This window comes from Hoplias malabaricus, chromosome 11, assembly GCF_029633855.1.
Source record: "Hoplias malabaricus isolate fHopMal1 chromosome 11, fHopMal1.hap1, whole genome shotgun sequence".
NCBI lineage: Eukaryota > Metazoa > Chordata > Actinopteri > Characiformes > Erythrinidae > Hoplias > Hoplias malabaricus.
Window position 1 is genome coordinate 16,575,140 of NC_089810.1, and position 27,274 is coordinate 16,602,413.

A 27,274-nucleotide genomic window follows, 5' to 3' on the forward strand; every position below is an offset into this window, starting at 1 on the left:
TGCTGCCAAAATCCCACTGTATACACTTCTTAATTCATTCCCACTTCCACCTTTTACTGACTTTTGTATGAGTTCACGAGTCAACACGCTACAGGCAATGCATAAACATGTTTTTATTTATATACTAAGATATGTCTGAAAGATGGTATGCCATATTCTCACACTCCCATTTCCATTTTCACTAGGTCTCAGTCTGCATACACTCATGAGGGGAAAAAAACAGGATGTCTCTCCAAACATAATCGAAAATTCCCAAGTGTTTATTGCAGTAAAGTGGTAATGAAGCATTTAAAATGTATGTCCGATTCAGTAGAGTAGAACTGAGCATACACCCTCCAAAGAATGTACAGTATTTACCCTTCAAACATACAGTTTGCTGCCAAATAAACCATGCATCTCATTACAGAGGTAATGATACAAAGATTTTATGGTATACTGTATGCATGGAGGGTTCTGCACCACAATACATTATGTCATAAATTACTTACATGAGTTTTAGCTCATGGAGGAGATTTGGTTAAAAGGAAAAAAAGTGAAGACTAGGATTGCAACAGACCACACAGCATGTGTTATTTACACTTAAAATGTGGCACAAAACAGGGACTCTGCCATACAGCTAGACTGTCTAAGCATGTTTTATCCTGTACATATGCTGTGTGGTCTGTGCTTATTTGTGTGTGGTATGTACAGCAAAACTCATACCTTCAAAATAATTTTACTTGATATACTTATGAATTTGCTGTATTTATGATGTGACATATATATTATAGATTTAAATCTAGTTATAGTGTATGTCATTGACAGTATTTACAAATCTTCTAATATGAATACAATCTCCCTTTTCTATGACACTATTGCTGATAACCTGCTCTCAGTCTCAATAACCAATGGGTTGCCATAGTAAATCCAGTTGTTTCTTGATCTAACTGTACAACCAACATCTTTATTTGGTGTGCCTTCCTATGATGATGAAGCCATTGTTAGATTAAGCTAATTAAATCAGGTTTAATTCCAAATTTGGGGGTAAAATAACATTATTATTTCTTAGGTTCACAACTGCAACTCTGGTGATATGATAATTTATATAGCAACAGAGATGTTATCTTTGCTGATCACTAACAAAGGCTTAGTCAAAATGACTTTCAGTCTACAGCACTGTTCAAATGGGGTGATTTTTACATCAGGAGGAGGGGTAATGTAATTTCACTCCATGACAAGAGTTGCACAGTGACACAGCAACAAAATTTATGTACTGCCCTCACTCCAAAAAAGCTCTATAAACAATCATTTTCTGCTGGCCTGTCTTAAGTGAAAGCAAACTTTCATTAGCATTGTCATTAGTTTGGAAAAATTACAGCCAAAAGTCCACATTGCCACATATTATTTCACATGCTGGGTTGTATACTTGAGGCAGAGTGATACACATTGGCATAAGTTTGTCCAGAACACCAACTGAAATTCTTTCTTACTGTATCCATTTGGAAACTTTATACCAGTATGCCACAAAATATATGCAGATAACACAAAGTACAAAGAGTGCCAAACAGCATTAAGATTAGCCTGTTTAACTGACTTGCTGAGTCAGGGATGTTTTAGACCCGGACTTGTATCAAGTGAAAATGAAAATGCAGTCTTTTGTCTTCCTCTGTTAAGTCAGCTACAGTCTGCGGTCCAGTTTGAAATGCTGAGGGAGCAGATATATATGAAGATATATGAAGGAGGATGATACAAAATGGTCAGTTTACCCCAGAGTAACTATTAAGTGATCATGCTCTGCATTATGGTTATGGTTAGAAAGTTAATATCTATAAATTGTTAATTTATTTTTTACTGCATTGTACAATAAAAATATTCTAGTTTTGCATTAGTTGTATTATCAAAAGTATTACCATCAACTATATAATTAATTTAGTTATACGTTTATATAACAATTTTCCCATTGCCATCTTCTAATTCAAGTGTTACACAGTTGTGAAGCCTACTGCAAACTTTGATAAAACAGTCAAACCAGAATCGATCAGCTATTCAATCAGTCAATTAACAATTAAAAAATCAATGAACAAGTGTCAGGCATTAGGTAAACTGTGGGTCATAAAGACATTTAAATCACTATAAGCCTACCACTCCTTGACGTGTTTTAACAGCAGTGTAAAATGTTAATGCCTGGGTAAATGGAATAAGATCTTTGTGGTAAATGCTGAGTGTAAACAGGTCTAAGGTGCTGAGGTTGCTGTGCTGTGTGTAATTAGTGTCAATCGGTGTCGAAGCATTCATGGAAAGGAAAGAATAGGTCTGGGTTGGTGAAATGGTAATTCTCCTTGGTGATTCATTCTCATTCTGCACACGAGTGCCAGAGCCTCTCTCCCCTGCAGCCCTGCTCACATGCGCGCGCACACACACACACACACACACTCTTTCTCTCTCACACACACACAGACGAAGAGAGAAAAGTTCCAGCATGCAGATAACAGCGTGTCCCCTCAAGAGCTGAGAAGGTTCCTCCTACGGCTTTTCATAATTAACATACTCCATACACCTAAAAGCAGATGCCCAAAAATAGCCATGGCTCTATTTCACCTCTCTACGGCACGTCCCAGCCACTGTAATGAGGATTCCAGTGTTGATTCCCGATAATTAGTTTTGCAGTGGCAAGGAGGTTGGGGGATGTGGGGCGGGGGTGCAGTAATGACACGGCCAAATGAAAAATTGCTTCTCTGCTATGTCACGTCTATCAGTCCAACTATAGCTTATTAGCAATAACAAATCTACTCCCTCTCTCCCATTGATCTCAATATTGATTATACTTGTTTTGTCATCATCAGATGGCTGATGAATGACTCTAAAATCGTGTATCATTTTTCACTTCTGTATATGTTTAAGAGTCACACCGTGGCTTGCTGTTTCTCGGTTCTTTCAGCTGCTTCGTCTAGTTGCTTCTGAAGAGCTGCCTGGAGTCCCTTCATCTCCTCCCTGAGAATGAAGAGAGAGAGAGAGAGAGAGAGAGAGAGAGAGAGAGGGAGAGAGAGAGAGAGAGAGAGAGAGAGAGAGAGAGAGAGAGAGAGAGAGAGAGAGAAAAGACAGGGTAAGTGAGAGAATGAGCAGTGTAATTTGTGCCAGCGTAAGATCATAATGGAGGTCATTTTCATTACATGGAAGAGGACTGATTGAGTATGTAATGAATTGGTCATGGTTAACTAAGTAAGAAGTGCGAACATGTTGGTTATATGCACATGTATTTAGGTACAAAAAAGAGACACTTAACTAACATAGGAAATGGTGCGGAAAATATAGTGAGCACATTCCACTTGTATTTATTTGTTTACTCTTCAATACATTTAATTTCTTAATTAGTCTTGCACTCTTCTTCAAAAATGTAATCTTTCAGGTTGATGTCACAAATTCATTGTCTGAAACTGCTTATCCAGTTCAGGGCTGCGGTGGGTCTGGAACCTACCTAGAATCAGTGGGCGCAAGGCATGAAACCCCCTGAAGGGGGTGCTAGTCCTTCACAGGGTGACACACACTCACACATTTACACCTATAGACACTTTTGACATTTCGGGAGGAAAATGGAGCACATGGAGAAAACCCACCCAGACACAAGGAGAACACACCAGACTCCTCATAGACAGTCACCCGGAGAGGGACTCGGACCTTGTGTGACTGCCACCCTAATGTAATTATTGTCACATCATTTTTACAGACAATGCATTTGAATATAATTCACACAATAGTAACAAGTTACTATTGTTGCTAATTTTCTACATTATTGTTAAACAGTGATAACAACATAGTAATATGACTACATAGCATCCAACAATAAAATTAGGATCATGTATCATTCTTCATTTTTATCGCCTAGTCATTGTAAACAAAGCACTCAGAAAGCTCCAGTTCTACATGATGACACATTTTTCTGTGGGCAACATAATGAGTTACAAAGGACAAAGCCAAAGTCATTAAATCTATCATTGTTGAGACATCAGATCAAAGACGTAATAGGAGAAGACATTTCACTTGTTGGAAAATTAATGGAATATCTTGTAACACTTAACATTATAGTTGTACTATTATGTTAAAGTGGCAATTGCACTGTTGATGGTATAATTTTTGGTATATATTTCATTTTCAGGTATTAATGTGTCTCCCAATTTACAGATCCATTCTCAGTCTTTTAGAACTGGAAAAAACTGGATGGGCTGGTTAACATTATGGCCACTGAGTGAACAGAATCTCCTATATGAATTCACAAACTGTTATTTGCCTGCTTTTCACTCTGCAAATGGGAATACCACAGCAACACCCTGAAAGATGTTTTGAAGATTTTGTGAAATTTGAAATTTCTGGGATATTTCCATTTTTTCCTCCTATTAATTCCTCTAATGAACATATTGCAATTTCATGGAGAAAGTATGTATGTGTTGTTCACCAGTGATGTGAACATTAGCATGCAGATTGCATTAGATGCACACCTGCTGCTGTTTAACACAATTATGTTTCTCAACCTTGTTCTCCTGTTTGATTGTACTATTGACCTTAAAATAACAGGGCTCAAGAGAGGGCTTGAGACATGAACCGACTTAAGGTTTTGGTCTGGCCCATGCTGGACTGACACTGAAAAATGACATCATAAATCCCCTCTGCCTGTACGGGCTTCAGGCTTGTTAGAACTTTCATGACAAAATGGCCAGTGCTGAAAAATGACAAATGGGCCAGTGTAAGTTGCCTAGTGGACATAAATTTCCTTCAAATGACTCTAATTCATTCTCACTAAAAAAAGCCATATTATCTTAATTTTAGCCTGAGGAGAAAATGTGGGTACACACTATAATAATAATAATAATAATAATAATAATAATAATAATAATAATAATAATAATATTTGATGCTCTGACAAGCAGGCTATTTAAGAGTGTATCATTTGGTAAAAAAAAAAGATAAACAGCTTTTAGACATATGAAAAAAATATTAAATGTTCTAAATGTATGCCTATGCCTTCATAACCATCTTACTTAACACTAATTCATAATACTTACATGGGTGAAACAACCTCTTTCTCTTTCTGTTGTGTATTTGAATGACAGCTGAATTAAAACACGCCCTGTGGACAAGGTGCTTGGTGTCAGCTCTCAGAGCTAAGCTACCTGTTGATTCAGTGTCTGTTGCCTATACACTGTCTTTGAATTGTATTTCTGTCTGTGGTGCTGCCAATCCATTTCCTTTGAACTGTGTAAAATGTGCCTTTCTGGTTAATGTTTGTTGTTCATTATGACTTTCAAGAATGCTTTTCTCTCTGATGCATGATACTACACTGCTACAGATTGGATGTAGTTATTGCTCATGTTGCCTGTTTTTACTGTTGGCCAGCCATGTCTATCCAATGTATACTTTAATGTGCAATTCTGTTCCAGACAAAGAAAAATCTCATTGTTTCATCTCTGAATCACACATATTCCCCATTTGAGGACTGCAATGAATGCAATTTATTGACTTTTGTAAAAACAAAATCAACAAAGTTGGTACAAAGGCATGTTCACCTTTTCTTTTAATTTTACTTTTTAATCATTTGGAGACTGATTATACTATTTTTTAAAGCTTCGTAAGTAGATGCTTTGCCTGTTCTGGCTTGATAGGAGTCTTAAGCTGCTCAGCATTTCGTGGCCATCAAATCAAGTCAAAATTTATTTTGCAGTTTTTTTTCTACTTGTTCTGTTAGCTTCCCAGTATAAGACACCTTCAAATATAATTTAATAATTTAAAAATATACTTTATTATATATTATATTATATATATATATATATATATATATATATCCCCAAAAAATTTATTTTCATGAAAAAAATCTGTAAGCACTCCCATGTTTATTTATCACTGTAGCATGACAGTTTCTTATGTAGTGCCATCTAAGTGTTCAAAGGTCATGTCCTGCTCATTTAACATTGGTGTCCATCCCTACCGTACATTGAATGGTGTTTCTCTATATTTCCTGAATCATTTCATAGTATTAAATATGGTAGATAATAAAATACCTGCATTTCCTGCAGTCTTGCATTGAACAATGTTCTGTTTGAACATTTCACAATTCTCTCATGAAGTTTGGCATAACGTGATGAGTAATGACCTATTTTTTACTTGTGAATACCTTTCATATTCATCTACTTATAGTGTAATGCTTCAAAACAGTGTGTGATAAATTTTCTATTGCATTTGCACACTTATTTAGCTCCTGTACCAATGTTCAGATTCTAAATTTATGTTTACAAAACATACAAACAAAAGTTGGTCAGTTAAAACATTGCAAATATTTCTTTGTACTTTCAGAAATAAAAATAATAATAAAAAAACAATATCAAATATATGTTTATATTGCATTCTACAAATATCCCCACTTCCTCCTCTGTGATTTTTTTTTATGTTTATTACTCTATTTTTTAGGAGTAACATCCAGAAATCAGATTATTCTGGTAAACACCTCTAAAGTTTAGTCTTAAAAGGTTGCATTTTCTGCTTCATACTTTCCAAAGAACTTCCAAATGTTCTTTGCTTTATCTCCAAATTTTCTTCTTCATTGCCTATTTCCTATTCTCAGTAACAGCTATACATCTTTTTAAACACAATGTTAAACTGTCTTCCCAAAGACAGACAGAAACACCAAAAGGAAAGCTCAATTTTTTACTGTTCCTCAAATTTTAAAAAGTAAATAGTATTTATCTGATAAAGGCAATTTTAGGAGTTGACCAGGTTTTATACTTTGTGTATAACACTAATTATGAATTTTCCTGTTCTTATACCAGTGGACAATCTATATATCTGATATTCTCTGAATGATATACTGAAGATGAAATAGGACATAATAAGCGTTTTAACTTGACTTTTGAAAAGTCCACTATATATTCAAGTCATCTGCAAACAAGTGTTTCAATTTATCATGTTATCATTTTAAATGTGATTAAACATAGCAGCCTGCATCTGGCTTAATGACTTAATTAAGTGCATGGATTTATTTGACTGTTTTTGTAGCACTCTGTTCCTTAGTTTTGGCATCATTATGATATCAAAATATCTTCAGCTAAACAAGTCACACTAAAGCTTTTAAACTATAGTTTAAATAAATAAACTAGCAAATTAAACAATAACTGTTCCAACAGTGATGCCACCCCTCAGACATCTAGAACCCTTTCAGTTCTTTTTAACTGTACGCTGGAAATAGATGCCTGCTGCTTATAAAAATCGTATGCCAGACAGAACAAAGTTTTTTTGCAGAAGACAAGAGAAACTGTACGCTGGGAAACATATTACTGCCAATGCCAATGTCATTCAATCAAATCTGCAAACGTTCTTCTGCAACTACAAACAACTCAAAGCCTTTTGATCTTTTGTATTAACGTAATGTTTGTAGTCCCAGAACAACTTGGTCTCTAGCTTTTGGCTGGCTTCTCTTTTTCACCTGCACATATTGTTACGTTTCCCTTACTACTACCACCCTAGACCCTGAGGCCCAATAGTAGGGGCGTAACACTACCTAACACCACTAACCAATTTGGCAACATTGAATAGCAGAGTAGAAAACACCACTGCTCTCCACATGACAGATTTCGGTAACACTCTCTGTGAAGCCCATATCTATAAGTCTTTATATGTGCAGTTACAATTCTTTGCAGTTTGGTAATAATGCTTTGGAAGTAAACATTAAAAAAACAAATAATGCCTCAAAAGGCTCTCATAATGAGCTATAATTAATTATTTTGTAATATGTAAACATATAGTTATATAAGTGTCACTATTCATTACAATAAAATTTAAATGGATAATGGCCTGTGCATAATTATAAAGCACATATAATACATAAATGTAAAAGTTATTCCTCATTAATATACATAATAAATAGTAATTCAAACTGTCTGTCACTTTACTTGAAGAGTAAGGGGTTAAGGGGTTTTAAACATTTATGATCTATTTACAATAGTATTATAGGTGTTTTATATATGCTCAAGTCATTATCCATTTAAAATGCTTAATCATGAATATTGACACTTGTGCATAAGCTAAAAATATTTAATCAGAGCTCATTAAAGGCATTATTACAGGTAATAAGCATGCTTACAAAACATTATTACCAAGTTACAAAAATGTATAAACACATATATAAAGACTTATAAATATGGGCTTCAGAGAAAATGTTACCCAGATTTGAAGCTAATATGAGAATGTGGCTGTGCTAGTATGAATCTTTAGGCCAGACTTTTAACTCGGTATTAGCCTACCTCTGTAACATGATTAAAATTGTATGTCACTCTGAATAAGAGCATCTGCCAAATGCCATATATGTCAGTGTAAATGAACTGATGAATTTTGTCGGTGAACATTATTAGCTCACATGTAAACACTGTGTAACTGTGTTTTAGCAGAATAATTCTATCAAATCTAACAACAATTATTTTGCAAAACAATTGGCTGAATATGATAGTAAAAGAATATCTAGAATATGAATAATTTAGCAATTTAGCCAGCACTAATTTCCAAATTTGTAAAAACGATTTACATGGATTTATTTTAGGATTCAAAAATGAGTCGCTGTTTATCCATCAGCATGACGGATCACACTGCATAGTTAAAAGTATTTCCCATTTTTTAAATTCAACTCTTTTATTTACAGTCTCTTCATTTTTAAAAACAACTGGCATCGCCACAATGCAGCTTTACAAAATTACAGGTCCTAGCAGAGATGAGTGTCACTGTGGCAAGAAAAAGCACCATCAAAACATCAAAAGATATCTCAAGGGGAACCAAGACGCAAAAGGAGGACCCATCCTCCTCTGGAAAACAATGAAGATGATAGCAATTTCCATAATATTATGGTTTTTCATTCACACACCACCATTTCAGTGCACCATGAATCAATGTTATCCCTTGCAATACTCAAGGGAAAAAAAGCCCAGTATACTGGTTAGCCTCATTACTTTAAATACATTGAATATAAAAATTCACAAACTATTTAATGCCAGGTGGTTGTAGTAAAACAAAATTGACCACCATGAATCATTTCAGGTATTTTAAATCTTTAAAGAAAACTATGCAATATCTTACATATATTACAGCTTCAATATCATTGCGATGCTTCACTGAACTGCAATAGGGAGAATAGGGCATCTTCCATTGCTACTTTGGGCTCAATACTAGTGAAACTGCACTATGTAACTTCCGAGGAGGGTAGGATAGCAGTCACATTCAAATTCATGTTGAATAGTAGTCAGTACCTACATTCCATCAATTAAAAGAGTATGACTTTCCATGGGCAGCCATTTCTTAATGGTTAGAGAAGAGAGCTCAGGACTGAAAGGTATTCGGTTCGATTCACAAGACTGACAGGAAAATTGGCAGCGGTGGGAGTGAATGAACAGCACTGTCCTCCTCCCTTAATCCACAGCTGAGGGGGCCTTGAGCAAGGCACCAAACCCACAACTGCTCCCCGGGTGCCAGATGTGTGCGTGTTCACAGCCACAGTTGGGTTAAAATCGGAAGAACATTTCATTGTACGTTATGCAATGACAAATAATTCTCAATTTTTATTTTTTTATTTCATATCCTGATATTTACTTTATTGCATCTAACCATAAAAATGCAAAGATCTTACAACATATCCCATTCTTGATAATTATCAGTCAGGAGAAGGGTAAAAAATTTCCAAGACATTAGATTTACTATGAAACACAATGAAGATGGTCATAAACAAGTGGATAAAATATGGCAGATCAGTGAATTTACCTGTTGCCTTTCTGAGATGTCCGGTGAGGGAAGGCTGTGCTCACCTGAGCTGCCAATCCTCACTGGAATTTCAGACTTAATTTTTCGTTTTTGTGCTTTGCTAGTCTAAGAAACTTGGATATTTAAAAGGCACTATAAAATACTGACTCATTAAAAAACATCCTTAATAGATGAAAACACAAGAAATAAACTCTGTTTTCTTGTGTGCCATAAGTCAGACGTCATAAAACCAGCTCAGAGATTCTTTAGAAGTTTCAGTCTCTGAGTTTCAAACCAATAAAAGCTACCATTGTTCATATAGTTTGATAATATTATATATTAAATAAAGAAAAAGGAAAAAAATATTCTATTTACAATTTATAGTTTATTGTAATGCACTGTTAATTGCATTCGTAGCCATTCTGGAGTTATCTGCCCTTCAGAATAAAGTGGAAGTGAAAATGAATGAATTTTAATAAAAATGAGTGTTCAAAAACTAAAGAGAAGCCACTCAATCTTTAATACCCTGAAGCGTGGTGATAAACTTGGTATGTTGAGTGGGAAAGCTGTAGGAATATTTGCTGTTCAGAAATTGAAGTATATTAATTTATAAAACTATGTTGGCTCATAAACCTATTTTCAGTGGCAACACACTGACATTTCACCAAATAGTGACATTTCATTAAATCTATAATCTATTCATTTTCCCCCTAAAGTAGGCCTATTGCTAGCTGGATTCAGACAGAGTGAGTCTCCCAGGCCTTGGCACATGTAGCCTGTTTTTCACTGTCTATTCTCTGTTGATTGGAAGCAAAAATAGAAACCATTACACACCTGACACTGGGGGAAATTGAATTCTGTCACTGACTAACTTGCTTCAGCTTACATGGCTGACCCTTAATGGATCTAATCTGTTGCCATGATGCCAGAAAGAAGAACCTGTTCCATGATTCGGAGTTCTTTAACACCACTGGAGGGCAATTTGATGTGATGTACACCAGAAGTGTACACTCTATAAGTCTGATAATGTGCCATGGTTACAACTTAAAGGCCGTATGACATGTAAATAAGCCTTGTCACTCACACAATAGCATTATGTTTGTCATCCTGGCTGCATACAAACAGCTGTTAACTCTGTCCAATTACAGCTGTGCATATGTGAGTGCTGGGTCATTCACTAAAATGAGTAAGTGTTCTCAGCTTTTGCTACAGCTCAAACCATCGGAATAAAACCACCATATGTGCACTCACTGTTATTTTTCAACTGTAATTACAATTAATATGGCTTGGAATGATACATTCTTGGGAATAAGGTGTTGTACTCTTTTAATATTTTAAAAGTAACATTCTACTTTTATAGAATTTGGCAGACACTCTTTAACCAGAGCAAATGACAAACTTTAATCATGTTACAGACGTAGGCAAATGCAGCCTTAGGGGTCTTGTCCAATGACTCCTATAGGTATAGCATGGTTTTCTTGCCATAGACATCTGTCTTCAGACTACTCTGCTGAAGGTAGTGGTGTTACCCAGGAAGCTATTGCAGCCACCACTAGTATCTTATTTAAACTCAAAAAGACAGGTTTCCCAGACATGGATTGATCCTAGTCTTAGACTAATTTGCAGTGGCAGTGGGGAATGACAATAGGGAATTTTGTGTATAGGCTTAAACCTAATCTAAGGGTAGTGATCTAGCCTTAAAGCTATGTTTGTGACTTCACACTCTGATTCCTCACTCTCTTAAATGCATATTTGTTTCAAAGCAGCAATCCGATATATTTAAGTGTATTTCCACAGGTGGCACATTGACGCAGCAGGAAGTGTCACTGTCACACAGCGTCAGGGTCCTGGGGTTGTGGGTTTGAGCGTTGTGCCTTGGTTGACAGTCTGTGAGGAATTTGGTGTGTTCTCCCTGTGTCTGCATGGGTTTCCTCCCACAGTCCAAAAACACACTGGCAGGTGTGAGTGTATGAGAATGTGATGCCCAGTGGTGGACTTGTGCCTGTCTGGACATATCACAACCCTGAACTGGACTATAAAGAATGTAAAATAATTAATGTATTCTCACAAATGATGCTTGCTTATAGCAAACTATTATTAAATGCATAGATTTATACAACTGCCTTGATCCTAATAACATGATACTTCATAGCTTCCTTTTGCTTTATGTCTTAAGGTAAAAAATAGGGAACAAAGCCATGTTTGTCACAAAAAATAAATAAATAAAATCAAACTATTTATTTACTATTTTTGCTTCTTTTCTCCAAAGCTAAACTCAACTGAAATCAAGCTGCTTTGTAGTTCCTGAATGAAACAGTTAATGTTCCATGGAGAGGGTCAATCAGGGGCTATCCCTAGTATTGTGTTTGATGTATCCAGGCCACTAGGTGTCAGTAAAATGCGAGTATGAAATTTTAATAACATGAAGAAGGACTACTGCAAAAAAATGACTGATTGCAACTTTAAGCGTGCCTCTGTGATGGAATGTAAAGATGACCATAATAAAGAGATCTACGACACAATTCCTGATTTTTACCTCTGCTTGTGGCTGAGTTCCAGAATCCTCTGCACGTCCTTTTTGGGTACGGAGTCATCATTCTTCAGAGACTGAAAAGGAAGAGTAAAGAACTTTATGTGGAGGATGCTTTATGATGGGGAACATTGGTGATGTTTGCTGTTCATTTTTGGTCCTGGCTGACAGCTGCAGATAACACATTCAGATTTGATGTTTAAGAATCTGGCTCTCATTTCTAAAGCTGGCTGATTCTACCGAAGCACTGAGAAATAGTGCCTCCCGGGTAGGACAAAAGAATAAGTCACTCCCTCTTTGTCATCGATCAAAAAACACAGTGATTCATTGTCTCCCTTTGTCATCTGAAAGGAAATGATGAAAGCTGTGATAAATTCAGCATTTACACACACTGAGTGATGAGCAAAGGCTTTCAGAACACAAAAGAATCATCCATTTTTCTAAATAATCTATTCAGCTTACAAACAACTCTTACTAATTAAACTAAAGCATCTGCTGATACCCCATTCTTTTCGGATATGTAGAAAAAAAAAAACAAACAAACAAAAAAAAAACCTAAATAAATAAATATACACATGCAAGGCCAATATTGAAACATCCTTCACAAATAAAGCAAATCTATTTTGGACTGAGGGAGGAAAACAGAGCAAACCCACGTGGACACAGGGAGAACACACCAAACTCTTCACAGATGCATCAAATTGTATTTCAAAGATTTTCTTTCACCCTCATGTACTGTTTGTTTCTTACTGTTCTTAAACCCTAATTTACATCAATGATCTCTGTTCTGATTGGTTGCTATGTGTCAAATGAGTGGACAAGGCTAATCTAATTGGATGAAAAGTTTGGAGACTTTCTTCTGAACTGTAGGGCATCAATAGATAGTTTGCCAATTCTTGGCTTTGAGCATGTTGACAATGATGACCTTTATAGCGTCACATATCACTTTAGGCTTTTCTGTGGTGCTTACATAATTGCACATCTGGTTCCACAATGAGTGCATCTTAAAAGACACTGAATTCACTCATTATAAGGAGTGTCTTCAGTGTATTTTAAAAGTCAACATCCCTTTAAAAGCTATATTAATTTTACAGGTGGAAAATAGTAAAATTCCCTTCAAAAGGCGGTGATGGGTAGAAAAGTCGGATTCACTTGGCAGATAAATGCAGTGCTGCCCCATAGCCTTGGCCTTCCTTATCAATCAGTCTCTGCCTCACTGAGCTGACCGTGCTGGGAGTGTGGAGTAAAAGCAGAGGAGGTTTGTCTCTAGTGGACCATCTGTGAACGTGTTGAGCTGGATTGAGACTGGCGTTCCAGCGTCTGTTCACGGTGAGTTGGCGGGAGTCCAGTTCCAGGAGCCTTCAGAACCCCACCTCACAGCCCAATGCCAAGATTACAGGCCTCATCAGGCAAAGTTTAATGATGATGAGCTCAACTCAGGGGAGATCTCGTTATAAAAATAAACAGGACAGCGTGGAAAGCTGCTCCAAAAAAGGTCACATATACATAATTGATCAGTATAAAAAGGTTACTGTTGATTGTGGTTTTACAGCAAATCCACTGCTAAGGGGATTCTCCAGCTCGGACTTTGGGGAATGCAGAAGCTTGGCTGTGGTCCCAGGAGAAAAGGCATCAGACCCAGCCTCAGAGCTAATGTCCAACACAATGCCCGTAGAGACCCTTCCACACAGCCAACATCCCCAGCTATCGTGTCATAACACAATCAGCCCACTTGACAAAATATTACTATGCAGTCTCATGCAAACAATGCCTGCAGTGACCCTTTTAATCCCTCTCACCACTGCCAACTCCAGCACAGAAACACAGCAGCACATGTAACTAAACACATTATACTCTCACTGTTCAATAAAATGTTACATTTACAGAAGACAAAAAGTTCTAAAAGCAGAAATGAGTTATTATTTCCCCATAGGTTGTTCTCCATGTTACAGAAAGTGATCATAAAGTGGTTCATTCAGGGCCTACACCAAGCCATTTGATTCTTGTTCACTGTATTTAGTTTGACTATATAAAATGTACAAATAATAAATAATCTGTTATTGTTATGTCACTTTTTTTAATCCTTTAAATTTTAACACAAACGGTCTTACTTTAAACAGTTTTGGAGGATTTTCATTGGTCCATCTAACACAAAATATCCTGTGTTTAAATCAGCTTATGCACACAAATCACATCAAAAGCTGTAAAAAAAAAAAGATACTGAACAGCCACATTATTCCAAATTTTATTCTAAACATTCCGTTCTGAATGTCCCTGCACTATTGGCCGAGGTTGCTGCCCTCCTCTCACATATTCAAAGCTATTATTTACATTCCGAGTGACATTAGGCAGTAAATCGTGAATCAAAGTCAGAGAAAGGTCAGTGCGTGAGTAATGGGAATAAGTGACAGGCCATGCTTTCACCAAGCCTCAGTTGTAAAGCATTTGTGACCTGGATAAAAAAGTGCTTCCATCTCAGTGATGCAATGAAAAGGTCACTGGCACATTGCCTACCCATTACAGCAAAACAAGTTCAAAATTAGGCCTGTGTGTCCAGGGGCATGTAAAACCTCTCAGACACTGCAAACACAAAGACTGCAGGACTGTCACAAAAATTACACTAATAATTCTATTGTCGCTGACAGAACAAAAACTTTTATCTCCATTATTAATATTTACATTTTTTTTTTATTTAATGTTTTTACGGACTTTAAATTATCATGTGTAATATGGGGGGGCTCAATGTCACACAGCTCCAGGTTCCTGGGGTTGTGGGCTTGAGTCCTGCTCCAGGTGACTGTCTTTGAGGAGTTTGGTGTGTTCTCCCAGTGTTTGTGTGAGTTTCCTCCGGATGCTCCGGTTTCCTCCCACAGTTCAAAATACATACATTGGTATGTGGATTGGCGACTCAAAAATGTCCATACGTGTGTATGTGTGAGTGTGTGGGAACTGGCGCCCTTTCCAGGGTGTTTTCCCGCCTTGCACACAGTGTTTATGAGTAGGATTTGGACCCACCATGACCCTGAACTGTATAAGCAGTTACAATGAATGAATTAATTGACCTTTCGTGATAATCCAATATTGCTGTTTTTGAAATTCTCTCATAACACATAAATGATCTGTTAAATTCTTTGAAGACTATTTACGTAATAGACTTATAATAGACTAAGTTATAGAAAAAATATTAAATATATAAATATTATTTAAACACATATGTTGTATTATAAGGCCCAGTCTCCTTTCTTATTTTTACCACTACCTCTGATTTTAGAGTGTTGCCTTGCCCCTTGGAATTGAGTTACAAAATGTAGCAGTTAAAATCGTCCCTTGTGGAATGGGAAAACCCTTAAAGATTTGATACGTCAGCAGCAAATTCTGCCCGTCTGCAGTAATATCAGACGAGTGGTACAGAGCTGCAGACTTGCTGCTGGACTTTTGTTAAATTAAGGGCATCTGATGCCTTTAGAAGTGTTCGACAATCACATATTATCAACTATTCCAAAATGCTTCTCATTCTGCAGCTTGTAGTTTCAAACTTCTAGTTCCATTTTAAAGCATCCGGCACCTGAATGTAACTGCTTCACAATTTAATCTGTAACTGGAAGTTTAAGAGCTAACTAGTGAGATATCAGCATACAACTAGCAATGCTTTAAGTTTGTAATGGGGCAAAGGGGCATAATACATTGAAACGGCATTAAATTAAGATAATACAAAAATATATAATTTTTAAAGGAGAAAATACTGACATATGTGGCATTATTTATTGACTTGCATGTGGAAAACACGTCAAATTAATAACAGACATTGACCTGAGACGAGGCTCTAACCCATGACCATTGGACCCTTGAACGTTTGGCACTGACACTACTTACAGCTCGACTATATACAGTGTATACAGTGCATTACTATGTCTATTCTCAACAGGGTTAAGAGCTGAGGGGTAGAAAGCTCCCAAACATTGTGCTGTAGAACAGTGGAACTGTGTTCTCCAGAGTGATATAAAATTATTAAAAAGAAAACCATAAAATCCACAACCAAGGGGACTAACTCCCTGTTAATATTCTTCATTTCCAAAGAAAGGTTGGATGAGCATGTGTCCACAAACATAGGGCCATTCAGCATTTTAAAAAAATCCTTGGGGATTCCTGAGAGTTCAGATTATGGGGCTTTAGCATTGCAGGCTTCTTCATCAATGTGCTAAATATAAAATTTTTTCATACACCATAAGTCACTTGCTTAATGATGGCAATAAAGAATCATTTTATACTCAGGCAGGCTCAGGTAAGCCTAAAAAATAGCTCTGAACTAAGACACAAATTTTCTCAATATTATTTGCTTTCCATTCCAAGTATAAAAAGTCTGGATCAACTGGCCAGCTGCACCCTCAGGAACTTCACCTGTTCTAAGATTGTATTCTTACCTGCAGGTTGCCCTTAATGCTGTCCAGCTCCTTTGATGTTTTTGAGAGTTGTCGCAAAATCCCTGTCCTCTCTGTGAACACCTCCTTCAGCTTCTTTTCCAGCACTTCATAGCTACAAGAAGAGAAAGGAAACAGAAAGATTAGTTCTTTTAAGTCTGTGGTTTCCCCTGCAAATCAATTTGGCGTGTCAAGTTATGGGTTCTCTGCCTTGAGATGCTACAGCCACCAAGAGACGGAATGAGCCATACACTGTCAAGTCGTTCTCCTGTATAATATTTTTTGTGGGGGTTTGGTTATTCAGAGCTTTGAGTGAAAGGAGAAATAGAAACACTCAATCCATATTTCAAGTTATTTTTCCCCCCAGTTATTAATCACCAGACCCATGGTTTAACTGCCAATCTTAAACAGCAGGAGAATCACTAATGGAAAGGAGGCATGCAGCCGTTATGGTTTATTTTATATTGATAGCTAGACATCAGTACAGGATTTAATGGCAGTTTGTGGCATGACACATGAATACAAACAAACAAACAAACAAACAAAACACACACACACACACACACATACTGTCAGAACATCAAGCATCTGTTCATTGTAAAAAAAAGCAAGAAAAAACCATAACCAGTCACTCAGAACTCCATAGAGTATATAAAAAAAGGATAAAAAAAAATCCCCAAAACAAAACATTAGAACATGTCATGTTTTCTCTTTGTCATTGTGCCGAATACAGTTCATAAATAAGTTATGAAGGGTTCTGTCAAATCATCAATGATAGGCTCATCTCCAGTCCTATCATCCTGTGCTTTTTTTTTCATGAGAGCATCATGTCAGAAGCCGCATCAGCAGCGACAGCCATGGCACATACAGTAAATCAGTGATAGAAAGGCAACACCTGGGAGGTGAATAAATCATACAGTATAAATTCGCCTCGTAAACTTCACACGCCATTGCAGCAGAGAGAGAGAGAGAGAGAGAGAGAGAGAGAGAGAGTGAGAGAGAGTGAGAGAGAGAGAGAGAGAGAGAGTGAGAGAGAGTGAGAGAGAGAGAGAGAGAGAGAGAGAGAGAGAGAGAGAGTGAGAGAGAGAGAGAAAACCACACCTTGTCTGTCTACTTTACATATTCATTACCCACAGGATCCAAATGGCCCAATCTAGATTTGAAAATTAAATTTAGTGCAAAAGTTTGAATACTTCTGTTCATCTTGTTTATTTGCTAAGTGGAAATTAGTGAATATGTCCTCTACAGGGAAAACGTTAACGTACAGGAGTCACCTCACACGTTTATCTCTATAAAATGTATTTTCTACACCTTTTTCTACACTATATGTGCAAAATGTACGGAGAGTGTTCTATTGTGAACAGACATTTTCAGTGTAAAAATCTCAGCAGAAATGCGTGAACTGAGGGAAAAAAAGTGTCACAGGTCTGTGTCTCAAAATTCTAAAAGACATGCCCATTTCAATACATATCCGCTACATGGAACCCCCGCTGTTGATGATGATGCACAGTGAAGTAAGATTAATAGTTTATTACCTCACATGTAGATTGAAATTTTGTTTAAATATATTGTTACAATCTGCTTTAACATGGTTTTGGTTTTTCAGACATTTCCCTGCGTTAAAACAGAGGATCGCTTCATCCAAAAACATCCTTGGGGTGGCAGAGTGGTGCAGAAAAGAGACCACTCCAGAGAGGGTAGCTGTGCCACCAGTCATATTCATGGATGGGGAAAAGCGATTAAAAGTTTCAAAGAAACTTAATCAAAGGGATTATACAGGAATTGATGAAGATTTTTTATGTTACAGTCTGACTTTAACACATTTTTAGACACATATATTTTCATGAAAAAATACTCTACAGTCATGTGAAAACATTAGCACACCCCATGATAATCTTTGTCTTTTTGAAAATATTTAAACATATAAACATTTGAGCTTCATTACTGAGAGATGGAGCTTATATAACTAAAGAAATGAAACTGAAGAAATTATTTATAAACATAAGTTGCAAAATGTAATGAACAAAAATGTACATTTCTTTTGAGGAAATAGTTAGGACACCCTATGCCCTAATAGCTGGTATTTCCCCACTTGGCTGAAATAACCTCATTTAGAAGTTTCCCGTAACCATCTACCAGGCTCCGACATCGACTGTGAGGTGTTTTTTTTCCATTCCTCCATGCTGATATTTGAGGGGTTTCTTGATTGCACAGATCACCCCATAGCATCTCAGTAGGATTAAGATCCGGGCTCTGATTTGGCCATTCCAGAACTCTCCATTTCTTACTTTTGAGCCATTGCTTGTGGATTTACTGGAATATTCTGGTTCATGGTTATGTTGCATGGTCCACGTCCACTTCAGCTTCAGTTTTTGGAAAGATAGTCTCACATTTTCCTCAAGCAACCTCTGAGACAGTGAGGGATTCATAATAGATTCTATGATTGGAAGCTTACCAGGCCCTGCTGCAGCAAAGTAGCCCCAAACCATGACGTTTCCCCCTCCTTGCTTCACGGTTGGTAAGGGGTTCTTGTGCTCGAATGCTGAGCTGCTCGTCTTCTGTTACTGTGCCCACATAATTCAGCTTTGGATTCATCTGTCCAAAGCACATTGTTCCAGAAGTCCTGGTCTTTTCTATGTGCTTTCTGGCAAACTTTAGTCTTGCCCTGATGTCTTTTTGACAGCAGTTGTTTCCTAATGGTAGACGCATGTACCTTGACTGTGGCAAAAGCCACTTGTAGGTCCTGTGATGACATTTTAGGATTGTTGGAGACTTCTTTATGCATCTTGCGGTCTGCTCTTGGACTGAACCATGTTGGTTGGCCATGTTGGCAGGTGGTTTAAATGTTCTCCACCTAGAAATCAGCCATACTACAGTACGGAAAATAATTTACTATTGTTTTAAGATCTTTTTTACATTCATTCCCAGAATCATACACATCTATATCATTCTTTCTGAAGGCCTCAGAGATTTCAAAGTGGCAAGGTGATACCACTCACTTCAGCAACCAAGCGCAAATCAAACTAATGTCTGAGGTTTAAGTTAGACAGCCTCCTCTAGTGTCCTCTTTAATGATGGTCTAATCATTTGCAGCTCATATGGTGCATCTGATTCTAAATATAGGCATTTTAAACAGTAATAAATGTAGGGGACATATTAGGACATATTTTCCTCACAAGAAATGTACAATTTTGTTCATTAAATTTTATAACTTATGTTTAAAAATAATTTGAGTTTTGTTTGTTTAGTTATATAAGGGCCATCTCTCAATACCATTCAAATGAGGCTCATATGTACATATGTTTAAAAATGTTCAAAAAGACAAAGGTTTTCATGGGGTTTCCTAACTTTTTCACATGGCTGTATATTGGTGTGTTTTAAAGAAATGAAAGAAACTTTGTGAGTATGATAGAGCACCACTGACCTGCTGTCCTCCCACTGTGGGTGTGCGTTTGTGTTCATTGGTTTGATACATTGTAACCGCTTATTTAGGTTTGATTCATTGTATCTGCTTATTTAGTTTAGAGGCACAGTGGATCTGTAGCCTACATGGAATCATTGGACACAATGCAGAAAAACACCCTCAGTCCACCATAGGGCACCACACACTCAAATGCTCATTCATGCACTCACACATATGAACTCTTTAGCAGGGCCAATCCACACACCAAAGTGGTTTTGGACAGTGGGAGCAAACATGAGCACCCAGAGGAAAGCCACATACACAGGAGTGATGCCTCACAGTCACTTGAGGTGGGGTTTAATCCCACAAACCAAGGACTCTGGATCTGTGACAGTGCCACTATCTGTTGTGCCTTGACTGACTTTGTAGTTTTATTTTTAATGATCCTTTACAGATTTTTAATAACTTGAATAATGAATATTCAAATCTTTGCTGAAATTAAGTTATAGTGTATTAAGCCAATAGTGGTATATATATATATATATATATATATGTTTTTTTATATTATTGTTTTATATTACATACATGGCATGAAGAAAGATATCAAACACTGTAAAAACTGAACCAAAGATAATTGTAAAGCAAGAAGTTCATAAGAAGTTCAGATCCTCATAGAAATTTTCCAAAGACAGCCTTTCCAGAAGAATACAAGCCATTGCTGCAGGAAAAGTGGAACCAAATCCCTATGAACACGCTTCATTTTAGAAGAAAAGGCGAATAAGCATGGGTCCACATCCACAACTCTCTAGTCAGTGGTCAGTGGTGTGTGTGTGTGTGTGTGTGAGAGAGAGAGAGAGACTGCTGAGCTGTTCAATTTTCAAATACAACATAATTCTGGAATTCTAATGTAATATAAATTCATAACCAAAATACAATATCACAGTAAAAAAAATCCTAACAGGCTAACTTGCTGCTAATGATGTTAACATCAGAAAACATGCTCTGGCATCAGTAAATATATATGCAAGTTGGGGGCTGTGAATGTGTGTGCATTTGTGTGTGCTGTATCGGACACATGATAATAAAGTCACTATATGGACGGTAATAATGTACTGAATATGGGCAGAGTAGTATTCCATATATAGGAAGTGTTTGAAAATCAAAAAGCTGTCATTTCAGCAGAGGTGCACAAACTTTTGCACTAGACTATAAACAGCTCTATCTCAGGGTTATAGAGAGCTCATAGTACCTGCTGTGTTGTGGTGGATATGATATAAATTGGTCATTACTGTGGCTGGTATATAATTGTGTTCTGACCTCTGGTGACTCTGCTGCTGAGGCAGGGCCGAGGAACATCACTGTAAAGCACGGTAATGAGAAGCTGTCAGACAAACAGCTTATGATCACATCCTGCCAGCAGCGCTCCATCTACGCTGTGGATCGCATAATTCTGATTAGAGTCGCATTGTTTGAAGGCCATTAGGGTGCCACAGGGCCTGGGTTATGAGGCCTCTCTGATCAACTGAGCCAACTCAACTGAGACAGGAGGGTTAAATGATAGTGACGCCTTCCCCATAAGAGTAACGACACACACAAACTAAAATACACCTCTGTCCACCATCCCCCTTTCACTCCTCACACACCCTTGAGGATAACAATACTAATCAAATACGCAGGTCAATAAAGGTATAACATTTTGGTAACACATAAGAATCCTGTATTTATAATGCATTATATGGCAATCATAATAGCGTATAATCCCTGCTTTAAGCCTGTATAAATATGTATAAATTGATGTAGCTACATTCACAATACTTTATAAGGCACGAGTGTGTGACTTTATAAGGGCAGGTATTTTACTGCACTATAATAAACATTCATGCGGACATTGTACTTACTGTATCAGCATGGCCTCCCACGTACCTTTTTTTAGGGGTTGTTTTGTATTTTTGTGTCTTTGTTTTGTGTTGTGTGGGTGGAGGTTGTCGTTTTGTGCATTGGGGGCTGTTTGTATACATGCGCCGTGTGTGTGAGGATTGATGTCGGCAGAGCATTATGCACCATCTGGGAGACTCATGTGGCAGTAGATAAGGCTCATCGTAACCAAAGAGATGGGTATTGAGACAAGGCCATTCTGCTAGTAACTGTCTTTTATTGCCCTAATGAGGCAATAGGGGACAAGGGAATAAGACAGTATTTGGGCTTGGTGTATGATGATCAGTGGCAAAGGCTCATCCACCACCAGAAACGTCTCCCAGGTGGTAGATGTTGCTCTGCCCCCACCAACTGTCATACACCAGACACACACACACAAACAAACAATCATAAACAAACAAAACAATATCCCCCACGTAAATAACACACACCAACAACACAAAACCCCAAAACAATGAATGGGGGAGGCCGCAGTTCATCCCAGGAACTCCCCTATGAGACCACACCCCTGTCCAGATTTCAGCACTGCTACAGTATGTTCTTATAATTGGATATTATACTGCATGAGAACACCTGACTTTACAAAGTCACACACTCATACCTTATTAAGTGTTATGTATGTAGTTATATCTATTTATGAATGATTATACAGATTACAAATATATTATAAATGGCATATAATGCATTATACATGCATTTAAAATACATTATAAATACAGAATATCTTCATATATATATGAAATTAAAAAAAGATTCCTTACAAATATAATAAATACGATTGCCCTTTTTGCTGTTTGTTCAGTGCAACCTCAGTTATTGTTTTATGATTGTTTTAGGTAAGGTAAGAGTGAGGGCTTGCTAACACCGTGCCATTGCCCTAGCCTTGCCTCCCTGGTGAAGTAACAAGCAAAAACCTTCATAAACTTTGACCTGGGAGACCTAGTTTGCTGCACTCAAGAGAAAGACCTGGCTGAGATGTGTTAACATTGTTCTGTCCAAAGAAAAACATTTATTTAAAAAATAGAAACTTTTCAGAGACAGAAAAAAAACCTTTTTAACTTTCAGTGGAAGTCACTGTAAGAGGATTTACTTCCAAGTAAGTTTGGATAATTTTTACTGATCCATTCATCCTGAAATCTTCACACAGTTTGAAGAATATCTGCTGTGTTCAAATGATGTAGTAACCTGAAAATGGACAAAAATGGAGATACGTGTTTTTCTTTGGACAGAGATGATATATGTAAAGTGCCAAAGAGAGCTGAGAGGTTTTTTTATGTACTGAGCTAAAAAAATAGCTGCTTTTTTAAAATCACTTTATTAACCTGTGTGTGATTGTGTGAGTATGTGATGCCCTGTGATAGGCTGGGATTGTTACCTTGTGCCTAGTGATTCTGGGTAGGTTCCAGAACCACCACAACCCTGAATAGGATTAAGAGGTCACAGAAAAATGAATGTACTTGACACAGACATCCAAATGACAAACACATCTATATTTGTATTGTGTACTCATATAAAATCACTACGAATGACTATGTTTACATCTCAACAGCTGAATTATACAGACATTTTGGAGTTCCCCTTTAAAGTAGTTTCCAGCTGCCAACAAGTGTTCAGCATATGTGGAAGACTTTAAGTCTGTTGGTAAAGATTCCCAGGTGGCTCCTCATGAAGCTGTTTGAGAGAATGCCAGGAGTGTGTGGAGCTGCATCAAGGCAAAGGGGCTACTTTGAAGAATGTATAACAGGAGGCAGTTATGATTTGCTTGAACTTTTTTTTTCATCCCTGCATAATTTCCTAGCTTTGATGTCTTCACTACTTTAAAAAAGTGTACAATAATGATAACAAAATTAATACTATGGGCAGGAATATCCAGATATTATACTGGTACTGTATACAGAAGTAATCCTCTCTAAAATGCAAGAAGTGCTGAGCTCTGGTCTTAAATCAGAAAGTGCTGAGTTTTATAAGCCCAGCACAGCCACGGAGCTACAGCTCAATACAGACGGACAAGGCTGAGGCAAAAGAGCAGATCGAGTGCGACTGGGCTTCAGCCAACAGGCTAATGCCAATGACTTCTCATCCAGAGCACCATTACATCCTTCTGGTCTTAGCTGACTGTGAAGTGCTGCTATATCAACTATAAAACCATACAGCCACTATTCTCTCTGATTCTATTTCTACTACAAAACACTACAACTATAACAATAAGTTCCATGATCTCATCGTTATAAAACCCCATTGTGTTTTCTTAATGTGAACTATTCACCGACATCAAATAATATGTGATTTGTTGGAAAAATAGAAAAACAAGCTAAATTATCTTAAAAGGTGTCCGTACATTTAATAAGACCACTGTATGAATATTCCATATTTAAGATTATTCAATCTGTATCTCTGTCTGAATCTGTAACTCTGTCTGAAACTTATCTAGTGAAATATAATGAAAATAAAACATATTTTTTATTTAATGTAATTTATTTTTTTAATGAGGAAACAATGCTCAAAACAAGAAAAAGATCAGCCACTAAAATGAACTGAATCTTTTTTCTGAATAGCATCAAAAGTAAAACTGTGTAGAAATATGTTAAATATTCTTATGCTTTTCTCACTCTTGATGAGAAGACTAGATCTAATACGTTTTCACTTAATAATAAGACATTTCATTTAGTGTCATTTATTGCAGGTTTTTTCACTAACTAGATTCTTAAAAAGAGAGGTTTTGTAATGGTACTTGTATTCAGATTTAGAAAGAAGATCATGAAGGAAATAAAAGAGTAAGTTAATAAAAGGGGGTCCTGTTAAGATAGATAAATGCATCCTGTGCAAAAAAAGTGTGAGCGCTAAGCAGCTGCTGTCAGAACTCATAACATCTCCTAATTGTTGGAGACAATGCCTTTAGTGCAAAGAAGAAGGCTCCAGTGACGTCAATCATTAGTTAAGGGTGGGCAATAAAGAGAGACCGGAAAGGATGAGGGGAGAGTGGTGCAGTGCACTTGATGAAAACGCCAATACTTCACTACTTCTGCAAATAAAAGCTCGGCAATGCTGGCAGAGAGGCTGGATTGCGCTTGTGGCTCTGCGCGTGTCTCTTGCCGCTGAGTGTTATGAGCAAAGCAGCATGTGGTCTTGTTTACATCAAGCCCTCGTATCCCGGCCTTCCTCAGGACTGATAGATTTTCCAGCGGGGAGCTGGCAGCTCGCTAGCATCCAGCCTTTCCTCTCATGGTCAAAGTGATGAACGAATGACTCTAGCAATGCTAATGAAAACAAATTGTGGTGCAATCTACACTTATAAACCACAATCCATAACAGTTTGTCTACTCAAGCCCCTCCCGTCCTCTTATCTAATTAGATAAAGGTTTTGGCATTTAACCTTGGCTTTTCCTTTTGTAGTTGGAGTTCATTGTATACATCTTAAAGCACAGCCTTAAAGCCTTTTACATCATTCTTCTGTTAATGCCATTTCTTAATTCTAAATATAAGCGCTTCTAACACTGTATGCTTCTTCCACTTATAAACATCCCGTCTGCATGAAAACAGCACGGGGGCTGATGCAGGATAATGATATTCTGGACAAACAATGCCTGATCCAACTCACGCAAGCTTTTAAAGAGACAATGCTGGCACAGTAATTTTCATGCACAAAGCGATCAATATGGAATGTGTAAATTGGACTTAAAGGAAGAGTAAGAGTACATTGCTTTGCCAATAAATAAACAAATAAATAAATAAATAAATAGTGCCTCAATAACAAATTTCTTTTATCCACAGTTTTTATAATTTGCATTTCATTTCCCATAATACAACCTCACTGTAATTCAGGTAACTGCTTCTTCAACTCAATTAAAAAAATACAAAAAAAAACAAACAAAAAAAACAAAAACAAATGCACATTAAATAGCAACCCATTATGGTCCCGAACAAGAGTGAGTATATGCATGAGTGAATGAGTGAGTTACAAATAAAAAAAAAATAGTTTTTCTACCAGTATTAGACAACTGCCTCTTCTGTTTTTGCACTTGAAAATAAAATGTAGAGCCAGCTCTGCTTGCTACTCCTTGCATTATCTCTCACTGTAGGTTTTAACAGTGCCACTCAAAACTAGTTTCAGGGGATTTTTCAAAGAGATTATAACATCTATCTACAGGGATGAGTGGTTGTAGCAAAAAATACAACTCTTCATACATCAAGAAAATTCCACAATGTATAACAGGAATCACAATATGTAAATGGCATTTCAACTGTTTGAAATTACGTTATTCCTATTTTACTGTGCTTGTTTATATTAGAATCCATTATATAGATATGTTATATGCTTATTGTTATGCTATGTGTTCGAGGCCTAAACATATGTGTAACACTATTCTTGTTCTACTATTTAATACTCTGTACAGTTTGATCTGCTAAGGTTTAAACATGTTTGTTTTATGTTCTGTCTTGGTAGCAGTGTACCATTCGTATTTGTTACCTTTTCCCCAACCTGGCTAGGCCACATATAGGTCAGAAAAAAGAAAGAAAAATCAAATATTGATATCTGTATTGATGTGCCCGGTTTGTGAAAGGTCACCAAACAAACACAAAAACAAAAAATCTGTTACAAGCTAGAACTGTGTAGACATTAGAAACAGGAGTAGGGCGAGTGAGCTAAGGGTGGTATCAGGTAAATTGAAGTGGTGCAAGAACATAGTCATGCCTTTGGGGAATAGCAGTGTGAGTTAATTCAGTTTAGTTACAACAACACTAAATGATACTCTCTTTTCAACAACTGCTGGATTTTTCATAGTGATTTAAAGCCCAAGCTCAAGTAGACATATAATTGCTTACAATGTGTGTTGTACAAAACTACAGTTAGCATCAAACTAGCTGAATTTCCACAGAATTAGTCCTCAGCATAGACCATAAAATTATATTGCTTTTACTTAAATATCACCAGTGATATGAAAGCAAACATTTTCAGCGCAAAGAGAGCAGTAAACATGAATTTATGGCTGCGAATGTGCAGCATCTGACAACCTGATCTTCCCTCAGCCATTACATGCATTTTGGCCTGGTTTCAGTGCAGACATGTGACACTATCCATCCAGCTGAGGCCTCGTGTGATGAGCTGATGGTTTATTAATACAGCCAGGAGTGGCTAGACTTGCCAGCATTAAAATATGACTGCAGAGGCTATGGCTGAAAGGAATAGTTTTTTGTTTTTTTTTGTTTTAGATTAATTTAATGCCTGGAATGCATTGTATCCCT

At 37.0% G+C, this 27,274-nt stretch overlaps 1 protein-coding gene across 1 annotated transcript in view; it reads right to left on the reverse strand.

The window, feature by feature from the left end:
• luzp2 (leucine zipper protein 2) overlaps window positions 1-27,274 on the reverse strand; it is a 137,438-nt gene that overhangs the window by 33,953 nt on the left and 76,211 nt on the right. The window contains exons 2-4 of the mRNA XM_066685156.1: window positions 16,696-16,807; window positions 12,281-12,351; window positions 2,889-2,970 (exon numbers count right to left, since the gene is read on the reverse strand). Of these exons, the coding sequence (XP_066541253.1) occupies window positions 2,889-2,970; window positions 12,281-12,351; window positions 16,696-16,807 (265 nt within the window). The remainder of the gene's footprint in view (window positions 1-2,888; window positions 2,971-12,280; window positions 12,352-16,695; window positions 16,808-27,274) is intronic.